Source organism: Felis catus, chromosome F1 (assembly GCF_018350175.1).
Source record: "Felis catus isolate Fca126 chromosome F1, F.catus_Fca126_mat1.0, whole genome shotgun sequence".
NCBI classification, from domain to species: domain Eukaryota; kingdom Metazoa; phylum Chordata; class Mammalia; order Carnivora; family Felidae; genus Felis; species Felis catus.
The window spans coordinates 2,847,199-2,859,557 of NC_058384.1; the positions used below are offsets into that span (position 1 = coordinate 2,847,199).

The 12,359-nt window shown below is 41.4% G+C and overlaps 1 protein-coding gene across 17 annotated transcripts in view; it reads right to left on the reverse strand.

The window, feature by feature from the left end:
- Window positions 1-12,359, reverse strand: part of CDC42BPA (CDC42 binding protein kinase alpha) — a 321,704-nt gene that overhangs the window by 90,828 nt on the left and 218,517 nt on the right. For all 17 annotated transcript variants that reach the window (XM_019821471.3, XM_011290821.4, XM_019821472.3 and 14 more), the window contains 2 exons: window positions 11,967-12,214; window positions 3,403-3,508 (listed from right to left, as the gene is read on the reverse strand). In XM_019821471.3, coding sequence (XP_019677030.2) covers window positions 3,403-3,508; window positions 11,967-12,214 — 354 coding nt within the window. The remainder of the gene's footprint in view (window positions 1-3,402; window positions 3,509-11,966; window positions 12,215-12,359) is intronic.

A 12,359-nucleotide genomic window follows, 5' to 3' on the forward strand; every position in this document is an offset into this window, starting at 1 on the left:
TGGACTCTGGAGCCAGACTGCCTGTGTCCAAATTCCGTTTGGCCACTTCCTGGCTCTCTGATTAGGAAAGGAGCTTCATTCCCTCTGCCTCAGTTTCCTCATCTATAAAATGGCAAGAATAATTGGGTACACCTCACAGAGCTTTTGTGAGGATAAAATGATTTATATAAAGTAACTCAGAAGTAAATTCTGAGTAAATATAAAGTAACTCATTAGTACATTCTACCTAAGGGTTTGTTCATTTTGCTTCTTTGGAAATGAGAAGGTTTTGCTATTTGTACATTGACATATTTGGCTTATAGTAATTATAAGACTACATAAGAATATGGAAACATGCTCAGGACATTTTAGTGAAAAGGCAGATTAGAAAATGGATGTATATATGACTGCACTTACGTAATAGTATATATATAAACAAAATCTGGAAAGGAACATATAAAATTACCATAGTTGTTTTGTGGTGAGATCATGGGTTAACTTTTATGTTAAATATATTCCACGTTTTTTATAATTCTGCTTTTTAAAAAAATAGTGTGATTTAAAACCAAGACAAAAATAATATTTTTCCTGACTGGAAAATCATTTACTTTCACTTCCTAACATATACGGCTAATTTTATTTGCCATAAATTATCTTTAAAAGAAAATTTTTTTATGTTTACTTTTTTGGGGGAGAGAGAGAGAGAGAGAGAGAGAGAGAGAGAGAGAGAGAGAGAGAGGTTGAGCAGGGGAGGGGCAGAGAGAGAGGGAGACACAGAATTCAAAGCAGGCTCCAAGGCTCCGAGCTGTTGGCACTGAGCCCGATGTGGGGCTTGAACTCATGAACTGAGAGATCATGACCTGAGCCAAAGTCGGAGACTTCACCGACTGAGCCACCAAGGCGCCCCTGTAATAAATTTAGCAGACTTCTGAAAATATCAACACACTTTCTTTTGATTTCCTTTAAAATTTTAATTTGTAGAGTTTAAAACTGTGCATGTGAGAATCTCTTCATGGGATTAATTATGTAAGTTTGAAAATGAACCTAAGAGTTGCCTTCTGGCTTCTATACCAGAGGTTCTGTTTGAATCCCTTCACTGGGTTCCAGATGGAAGGGCTGGAACAACAATGGCAAAAGTACTCTGGTTACTCCTCCTGGCAAAAATACACAGTTCAAACCAAACTAGAAAATGAATGAACAGAAGAAACAGTGCAGGTGCTCAGGCAGGTGAACCGACAGTTAAGGAGGAGAAAGAGAGCAAGGGCTGAATAAAAACAGCAAAAATTGGGAAGGGGCTTAAATGGTGGCAGAACCCAGGTCTGTCTCTACCGCTCCAGGAATGAATATTTCCTTGTTATCATTTGTCGTTAAATATTTGCCCTCAGAGTTCTACTCCTATCCTTCATCGGAGCTTTCATGTTAGTAAGAAAAGGTAACATTGTATTTTTACAAGCTTCGGGGACAAGCTTTTATTTTTATCCTTCACATCTCATCAAAATCCAAAGAGTATTGCTTAAAAATGAAATATGTGGGGCGCCTGGGTGGCGCAGTCGGTTGAGCGTCCGACTTCAGCCAGGTCACGATCTCGCGGCCCGTGAGTTCGAGCCCCGTGTCAGGCTCTGGGCTGATGGCTCAGAACCTGGAGCCTGTTTCCGATTCTGTGTCTCCCTCTCTCTCTGCCCCTCCCCCGTTCATGCTCTGTCTCTCTCTGTCCCAAAAATAAATAAATGTAAAAAAAAAAAAAAAAAAATGAAATATGTGTTTCTCGTAAACTCAACAGAACTTTATGGTTAGTGATGAAAAAAACCAAGGAGTGAATACAAGATTTGATCTACGTTCAATTTGATTGTTTCTCAATATAATTTTTCTTGAACTGTATACATTTTCTACTAGAAACTACATGAAGAGGCCTTCTAGAGTTTAATTACCTTTCTTACCTCAAGGTAACTCTTAAGAGAATCTTAAATTCTGTCTTATAGACACAAATAGTGTTTTATTTTACAGTCGTTATTAGTCAACACATGAAAAAAACAATTATGTGACTTAAATTTTATGGGGATAAAATTCAAAAGTTATTAGTTTTATCTAAACGGAAATAATGAAAAGTCACACGGTAACTTTCACATGCTCTCTGTACTCTGAACAAAACACTCATACTACCTTTGGGCCACTTCCCACAGAGTTTGTGTACATTCTTTCTCAAGTAGTTTTCAACCGAACAAGCAAGGTCATTTTTAAATGTTTAAAAAACCAAACAGTCATGGGGTAAGTAGTGAAAGATACGGAACGCAGTGGAAAACAGAACAAAGAGCCTCTCTTTTATGACTATTTAGTCATGGGTTTTCAATTCATGACTCTTTCAGTCATGGTCATTATTAGTTACCGGAATAATTAATAGTTGAACAAAATATTTTCACGGGAGGAAAATCCTAGAAATCACTATAAAATACAATTACCCAAACGTTCTCATTTAAATGTAAATATGATCACTAAAACATGTGGATAATATTAGGATTTTTACAACTGTTTGTTAGGAACTGACGAAAGAAATGCAAAAGGATGGCAGTTCAAAAAATCTGAGCTACTAAACGGAAAAAGATTCCCTTTTATGTATTTGAAATTTCGTTCATAAATCCGGCAGAGTCTAAGTTTAATCTATGGTTCTGTTCTTTACTTGAGCTACAGAATTTCAGTGGAGCTTCGCTTCTTTTTCTTTGCTTTTCTTTTCTTTCTTTCTTTCAGTGTTTATTTACTTATTATAGAGAGAGAGAGAGAGAGAGATTGAGAGAGTGAGCAGGGGAGGGGCAGAGAGAGAGAGGGAGACAGAGAATCCCAAGCAGTCTGCACGCTGTCAGCACAGAGCCCGGTGCGCGGCTCAAAACCACAAACTGTGAGATCATGACCTGAGCCGAAGCCAAGAGTCAGATGCTTCACCGCCTGAGCCCCCCGGGCGCCCACAGGCAGAGTAGGTTTCTCTGGATTCCTACCCACCAAGGATATTATTTCTAGCTACAGGTAGTTCTCCATCATGAACATGAAATCATGGTTGTCAAACCCGCCCCGGTTTGGCCTAATTGTTCCTGCTCTTGCCAAGGGCCAGCTTAACTTTGGCAGCCATGACAGAGTTAAGGGACAAATATGAGAGGAAAGAGTAAAAAGAGAACAGATGGAAAGTGAAAGAAAGAAAAGAGGTTCAAAAACTAAGAGGGATGAAGAAGAAGAGGGGATAAGCAAAGCCGTATCCAGAGCCCCCGCACGGACGGGTGGAAGGAAGCCCCGCCTGCACCCCACAAGTAATCCTTGTGTATAAGGAGGGGTACTGAGTCTGAGTTGTGCCGAGTATAAGACTAGGCTACAATTTCTGTCACCGTGCTGGACGTCCAGAACCTGCTCAAGGAGGGGAGATCAGATTGTAGCACTCACCTTATCAAGTTCACTTGTCAGTTTCTTATTTTCTTCAGTTAACAACACTTTTTCTCTTTCGTACTGTTGTTTGAACTCGTTTTCAAATTCTTCCCTTTCACTTTGACTAACACAATTCAAAACAGAAGAGGAAAAAAAGGAATTGAGTCAGAGGTGAAACGACTTCCCAGACTGGCTGCTGTTCCACATTTTACTCTGAAAAGTCGCACCATCTTGAAGGTGCCAAGTCCCAATCCTCCTCCTTAAAATTAAAAGTTACAATCATTTCCTTTTAATTAATAGATCTGTCTGCCCAACATCTACTTTGTTTTTCATTTGAAACTCTGAGGAAGGCATCTGCGATCTGTAGTCTTCATGATTGTGCTCACGTTATGTGGCTGCACACAGACCACAAAGTATGGGCAAAGGTGGAGGTCAGGGAAAGAGGGGGACACGTGGGCGCCACATGATTCCTTCTCGGCTCGAGAGTGCTAGCAAACCCTCAGTGACATTTCCAACAGTCCTCTCAATATATTCAGTCCTTCCTCTCAGCCCTTCCTTCCTTCTTCCTTAAGTACGTACCTACCTACATACACACATATGCATGCACACACAAAAAATTTAATATTGTAAAACTTATTTATTTATGTTTATTTATTATTTTTGAGAGATAGAGAGAGAGAGAGACAGACAGACAGACAGACAGCGTGGGCGGGGGAGGGGAAGACAGAGAGGGAGACACAGAATCCGAAGCAGGCTCCAGGCTCCGAGCTGTCAGCACAGAGCCCGATGCAGGGCTCGAACTCGCGAACTGCGAGATCATGACCTGAGCTGAAGTCAGATGCTTACCCACCCAGGCACTCCTATACAACTTATTTAAAGAGATAGTTCTGAGGGGCACAAGTGATTCACCCTTAGAGGCAAAAAGAGTTCTAACAGACTTTGTACAAACCACCAAAGAGAGAAAAGGGAATCAGTGTTCACACATGGAGTTGCTATACGGATGAAGATCTATCTATCTATTTTTTGTTGTTGTTGTTTAGAGAGAGCGCAAGCACAAGTGTGTGTGAAGGGGAGAGAGGCAGAGGGAGAGACAGAATTTTAAGCAGACTCCACACTAGGCATGGAGGGCACCCAGATGCCCCAAAGAGGCTTATTCTAAACAACCAACGGGTCCATGAGTAAATAAAAAAGAAATAAATTCATCAAAAAATACATGGAGACAAAGGACAACGAAAACGCAGTGGTCCAAAATCTTTGGGAGACAGCACAAGTTCTAAGAGGGAGCTATCCAGTAATAAAGGCTAACTGAAGAAACAAGAAGCTCAAGTAAACAATCTAACTTTTTACCTCAATTAGAAAAAAAGACAAATGAAACCCAAAGTGGGTAGAAGGAGGGAAATAAAGAAGATCAGAGGAGAAATAAATGACACAGAGGGGCGCCTGGGGGGCTCAGTTGGTTAAGTGTCCGACTTTGACGCAGGTCATGATCTCACAGCTCGTGGGTTCGAGCCCCGCGTCGGGCTCTGTGCTGACAGCTCGGAGCCCGGAGCCTGCTTCAGATTCTGTGTCTCCCTGTCTCTCTGCCCCTCTCCCGCTTGTGCTCTGTCTCTCTCTCTCAAAACTAAACATTAAAAAAATTAATAAAAAAAGAAATAAATGAAATAGAGATTAAAAAAAAACAAAAAAACAACAATGAAACCAAGAACTGATTCTTTGAAAAGATAAAACAAAATTGATAAATGCTTACCCAGACTCATCAATAAAAAGACCTAAATACATTAAATCAGAAACAAGAGAAAAACTGACACTACAGAAATACAAAGAATCAAGAGAATTCTATGAAAAATTATATGCCAACAAATTGGACAAACTAGCAGAAATGGATTAATTCCTAGAAATACACAATCTTCTAAACTATATCAGGAAGACACAAAAAATCTGAATAGACCAATTACTAGTAACAATATTGAATCAATAATCAAAACACTACCAAAAAATAAAAATCCAGGACGAGATGGATTAACATGTGAATTCCACCAGACATTTAAAGAAGAGTTAATACCTGTTCTCCTCAAACTATTCCAACAAACAGAAGAGGACAGAAAACTTTCAAATTCATTCTATGAGGCCAGCATTACCCCATTACCAAAACCAGACAAAGACACCACCAAAAAGAAAAGGAAAAGGAAAAGGAAAAGGAAAAGGAAAAGGAAAAGGAAAAGGAAGAAAGGAAAGGAAAGGAAAGGAAAGGAAAGGAAAGGAAAAGAAAAAGAAAGAAAGAAAGAAAGAAAGAAAGAAAGAAAGAAAGAAAGAAAGAAAGAAGAAAACCACAGGCCAATATCCCTGATAAACATAGATGCACAAATATTCAACAAAATATCAGCAAACTGCAGTCAACAATACATTAAAAGGATCATTCACCATGATCAAGTGGGAGTTATTCTGGAATATAAGGGTGGTTCCATATTCACAAATCAGTCAACATTACATACCACATCAACAAAATGAAGGATAAAAATTATATGATTATCTTAAAGGACGCAGAAAAGGCATTTGACAAAATTCAACTACCCATTCATGCTAAAAACTTTCAGCAAAGCAGGTTTAGAGGGAATATATCTCAACATAATAAATGCCATATATGAAAAACCCACAAATAACATCAAATGCAATGGTGAAAAACTGAGAGCTTTCCCCCTAAGGTCAGGAACAAGACAAGGATGTTCATTCTCACTATTTTGATTCAGCATAAATAATACTGGAAGTCCTAGCCACAGGAATCCGACACACACACACACACACACACACACACACACACCACGGAAAAGAAAAGAAGAGAAGAGAAGAGAAGAGAAGAGAAAAAAGAAGAAAAGAAAAGAAAAGAAAAGAAAAGAAAAGAAAAGAAAAGAAAAGAAAAGATGTAAGAGGCACCCATACTGGCGAGGAAGAAGTTACTGTCACTGTTTGCAGATGACATGATACAATACATAGAAAACCCTAAAGACTTCACTAAAAAAAAAAAAAAAAACTACTAGTAGTAACAAATGAATTCAGCAAGGTTGCAGGATACAAAATTAAAACCCAGAAGTCGGTAGTATTTCATTAACACACTAATAACAAAGTAGGAGAAACAGAAATTAAGAAAACAACTGCTTTTACAATTGTACCAACAAGAATAAATAAATACCTGGGAATAAACTTAACCAAGATGGTGAAAGACCATTTTGTACAAATGCTAATCTGTACTCTGAAAACTAGGACGGATGCTAAAGATGACACAAATGGAAAGATATTCCATGTTCATGGATTGGAAGAATTAATATTGCTAAAATGTTCCCACTAGCCAAAACAATCTATAGTTCAGGGCAATCCCTATGAAAATGGCAACAGCATTTTTCACAAAACTCGAACAAATACTACTAAAATTTGTACGGAACCACAAAAGACCCCAAGTAGCCAATGCAATCTTGAGGAAGAACAACAAAGCTGGGGGTGTACTACAAGATTTCAAGCTGTGCTACAAAGCTGTAGTGATTAAAACAGTTTGCTACTGGCACAAAAACAGACACCTAAATCAATGGAACAGAGATCCCAGAAATAAATCCAAGCTTACATGCTCAATTAATCTATGACAAAGGAGGCAAGAATATACAATGGGGAAAAGACGGTCTCTTCAATAAATGGTGCTGGGAAAACTGGACAGCTGCATGCAAAAGAATGAAACTGGGCCACTTTCTCACACCCTACGCACAAAAAAACCATCAAGGTGAGACCTGACAAAAATACTAACAGAGAGCACAGGCAGTACTTTCTCTGACACTGACTGGCCATTGCAACATTTTTTTAGATATGTCTCCTAAGAAAGGGAAATGAAAGCAAAAATAAACTGTTGGGGCTACATCAAAATAAAAAAAAAAAAAAAACTTTTGCACAGTGAAGGACACCATCATCAACATGAAAAGGCAACCTACTAAATGGGAGAAGATATTTCCAAATGATGTGTCTGATATGGGGTTAATATCCAAAACATATAAAGAACTTACATAATTCAACAACAAAAAACAAAGGAGAAGAGGACCTGAATAGACATTTTTCCAAAGAAGACATCCAGATGGTCAACAGACACGTGAGAAGATGCTCAACATCATTCACCATCAGGGAAGTGCAAATCAAAACCCCAATGAGATCACCTTGCACCTGTCAGAATGGCTAAAATCAGAGAGACGAGAAATAAGTGTTGGCAAGGATGTGTAAAAAAGGGAATCCTTGTGCACTGTTGGTGGGAATGTAACTGGTGCAGCCACTGCGGAAAACAGTATGGAGGTCCCTCAAAAAAATTAAAAATAGATACACCATGTGATCCAGGAATTCCACTGCTGGCTGTTTACCTACAGAAAATGAAAACACTAATTTGAAAAGATAGATGCACCCTTATGTTTACTGCAGCATCATTTACAAAGCCAAGATACGGAAGCAACTTCAGTGTGCGTCAATGGACAAATGGATAAAGAAGATGTGTATACACACGATGGAATATTACACAGCCGTACAAAGGGACGAGGTCTTGCCATTTGTGGTAACACGGGTGGACCTAGAGGGAATCACGTTAAGTGAGAGAAGCCAAACTGAGAAAGACAAATACCATATGATTTCACTCATATGTACCATCTAAAAAACAAAATGAATAAACAAACAAACGAAAAGCAGAATGAGACCTATAAAAACAGAGAACAAACATGGCTTCCAGAGGGGAGCGGGTGAGGGAAGCAGGGTGGGGGGTACAGGCTTCCACTTATGGAATGAATAAGGGCACAGCACAGGGAATACAGTGATACTGGAACGCTGCTGTGAGGTGACAGATGGCAGTTACACTTGTGGGGAACACAGAGTAACCGATAGAAAAGTTGAATCGCTGTGCTGTACGCCTGAAAGAAATGTAACACTTGAGTATAAGTGTCAACTTATACTTAATAAAAAAATTTGTAAGGAACGCTTTATATCTTAGCAGTAAATGAAAGTCAATATGGATCTGTTCTGGGTAATTTCCTATGACTGATCCCGAGTCAACCGAGAACCTACATACCGGCTGATTTTAAAAATGTGATGTTAAAAATCCCTTCCATTACTACATTAGTGAGTGTAAATGAAATTGTAATTTAAATGTTAACTTCTGGGAAAAGAAACCATTTTTGCTTGTGTGCAAGCAAATATGCCATGTTAAAAAATTATCTATAGTCAAAATATGAAATTCAGTCACGTTTAAGGATCTTTCTTGATTCTGAAGTAACTCCAAGCAACGAACAATGACAAAAACATGACAAAATACAAAGAGGCCTTTCAGAAAAAATGTGTACACAAACAAACGGAGTAAAATTTCTGTGAAATTATTCTTGCTTTTTCCCACCAGCACGGAACAGAGCAGAAGTCTCTTCCATAAGAGAACAGAATGAACTTCCCCTAAGCCCTAGACCACATTTCATTTTCCAATTCTCTGCCTTCTCGCTCATGGGAGCCACCCGGAATCCCTGAGTCTGCTGTATCCCTTCCTCATCGCCTAGCTGCTTCTCACCACACAGAATCTGGCATCTGCCGCGCCTCCGCCTCAAAACCCTGTTGTCCCACATTTCTGGTTCCAATCGCTCTCCTCCTAGTCTTGGTTCCCGCTGTGGGGTTTTTGCCCCTCCTGTTCCACGGAAATTGTTCTTATCAGAGTTACCAACGAGCTTCCTAATGTTAAATTCAATGATCATTGTTTGGGCCTCATCTTACTTAATTCATACCTCATCTTGTTTAACGTATAGACAGACTCGATATGCTTTCATCACATGGTCTCCAGGACACCAAATTTGTTGGGTCTTCTTCCCATCGTCCTTGCTGGCCACTTTGCTGTTTCTTCCTCATTAACCAACTTCCACAGATCAGAGCACACCAGGGCTCAGTGCCAGACCTTTGTGCCATCTATACCAACTGCTAAGGGATCTCAAGTAGTCTCACTGCTTTAAATACCATGTGAGTGATCTAATACTCCTAGGATTTTATTTCTAGCCTTAAAATCCAGCTGATCTGTCCAAGGGCCTGTGTGACATCTCCACGTGGGTGCCTAATACACATCTCAAACGGAACTTGTTTAAAATGAACTCCCGGTAATACTCTCATCCCCAACATGCTTCCCTTGCCCTGTTCCTTTCTAAACGGTAACTACATCCTCCTAATTGCTAAAGCCCCAAACCTCAGCACCATCCTTGGTCCTTCCTCTTCCCTTCTCATCCCACGTCTAAACCATCAACAAAAAACCAGTATCTTTACTGTTCAGGAGCATAAGAATTCCAATGTTTCTTACCACCACTTCTGCCCCCACCCTGGGCCAAGTCACCACCCTCCTTTGCCTGGATTTCTGTGACAGCCTTCTACAGGAGTTCAGGGCTTTTCTCCTCTTATCGAAGTCAGACTTTTTTTTTTTTAATGTTTGTTTATTTTTGAGGGAAAGAGAGAGGAGAGGAGAGGAGAGGAGAGGAGAGGAGAGGAGAGGAGAGGAGAGGAGAGGAGAGGGGCAGAAAGAGAAGGAGACAGAGGATCTGAAGCAGGCTCTGTGCTGACAGCTCAGAGCCTGACGTGAGGCTTGAACTCACGAGCCATGAGATCATGACCTGAGCTGACGTCGGATGTCTAACCGACTGAGCCACCCGGGTGCCCCTAAGTCAGACTATTCTTAACCAGGTAGTCAGAGTAACCCTTTTAAAACACAACCCAATATCTCAATTTTCCACTCAAAATCTGCGGTACTCCCCGCATCAGTTTTCCTCAGAGTAAACCAGAAGTGACCTGCTATGAAGCCTTACATGATCTGGCCCCTGTTCCCCCTCATACTCCTCTCCTAAGATTCTTTCCCCTTAAGTCTACTTCGGCCACACTGGCCTCCTTAAACTATTTTTCTTAATAGACTTTATTTTTTATTTTTTTTTCCAACGTTTATTTATTTTTGGGACAGAGAGAGACAGAGCATGAACGGGGGAGGGGCAGAGAGAGGGAGACACAGAATCAGAAACAGGCTCCAGGCTCTGAGCCATCAGCCCAGAGCCCGACGCGGGGCTCGAACTCACGGACCGCGAGATCGTGACCTGGCTGAAGTCGGATGCTTAACCGACTGCGCCACCCAGGCGCCCCTAGACTTTATTTTTTAGAAAAGTTTTAGGTCCATAGCAGAGATTTCCCATCTACTCCCCGCCCCCAAACACGGTACAGCCCCCACAACATCATCCCCCACCAGAGTGGAACATTTGTTACAGTTAGTGAACTTACATCGGGCAGGTCGTTATCACTCCAACTCCACAGCTCACGTTAGGGTTTGGACACGTGCGTAACGGCATGTACCCATCACTGTAGCATCACACCAAGAGACTGCCCTGGACATCCTGCCCTGGCGTCCTCCTGGACATCACATCCGCCCCCCTCCCCCAATCCCTGGCACCCACTCAGCTTTTTACTGTCTCCACAGGATTGCCTTCTCATTATTTTTTTTAACAGGCTGTTCTCCACACAGAATGTTCTTCTACATCTGCACAGATGCCCCCACTTTCTTCAGTCCTTCTCATCGCAATTTTTCCAGACCAGCCTATATACACAATTTAATTGCCCCCTTAATGCCTCATGGCCCCATCCTGTGCCTTGTGTTCTGTTCCTGGCATTTATCATTACCTAACATATTCTATATTTTACTTATTTTGTTTACAGCCCTTCGCCTGGCTAAAGGAAAGCTCCATACGGACGGAGATTTGTCTGTCTGTCCACTGCCACGTTCCCAGTGCCTGCAACACTGCTTTACCCACAGCAGGTTCTAAAAAAGTCTGGCTGAGCGAATGTACCGAACTAAATAAACTTTGGCTTCCAATAGAAGTTGAGAATGACAACAGCACACGTCCGGCTGCCTAAAATCCTGGCACTTTCTCACACCTGGCCATTATGGCACCCAGGTTCTGGCTCTCCGGGACCTTCTGAGCCCACACGCTTCCCCCCACCTGCCCGGTCAGCACCTGTGGTCCTGCTCATCTCTCGCTGCCAGGTTCCTCCTTGCCATCTGCTCCCGCCTGTCCCACTCCACACGGGACCACGAGCACCGCCCCGTCACCTGCCTTCAATGGCCTCGGCACGAAGTCCAAATCCCTTCCTCCTTCGTGACCTTGCCTCCACTTCCCCCTCCAGCCCCGCTTCTCACCCTCTCATCTGCGGCTCCACCGTAGGGAACAGCCTTCATCTTCGGAACGTGCCCTGTTCCCCTTTCCCTCTCCATCTTGGCACTTAATGGACTCCCTTCCACAGTCAGATATTTTCTATTTCTTTGGTCTTGGCTAGAATTCAGTCCAAAAAACCCAGACATACCAAAGTTCCCTCCCGTGCCCCTGCGAGGGCTGCACCTGCCCTTCTGCTCACACTTACACCATCCCGCTGGTTTCCCGACCCCCTGTCATCCTCGGGTGACTAATCTGGACTTTGGGATACGTGCACTGCCTGCGTATCTCCGGTCCCTGGCACACCGCAGGCGTTCACCAGATACTGACGGGAGGGGTAGATAACTCGATGCTTACCTCTCTCTCCTGTTTTTTTCCAATTTGTCTTTCAAAATCAAAATTTCCTTGTTGAGAGCAAGTTGCTGGCCTTCTGAATCATGAAGTTCTTTCTTCAGGTTTTTAATTTCGTTGGCGTGTATTCCTTCTCTTTTAGACAATTCTTCTTCATAAAAGATACTTTTCTTTTCTAAATCAGTCTTTAGTTTGGTGATCTCTTGCTGATGTTCTATGCTGCACAGTCCTGGTGAGTAACTAATTTGTTTTTGCTATAGAAGTAATAACAAAAAATTGGTTCATCTATATGAATAACAAAATGCCAATTATAACGTCTTTCTGTAATGCAAAGAACTGTTCATATAACTGAATGTTACTTTTGTACATCATCACATAAAACAACTTTCTTTATTAAGG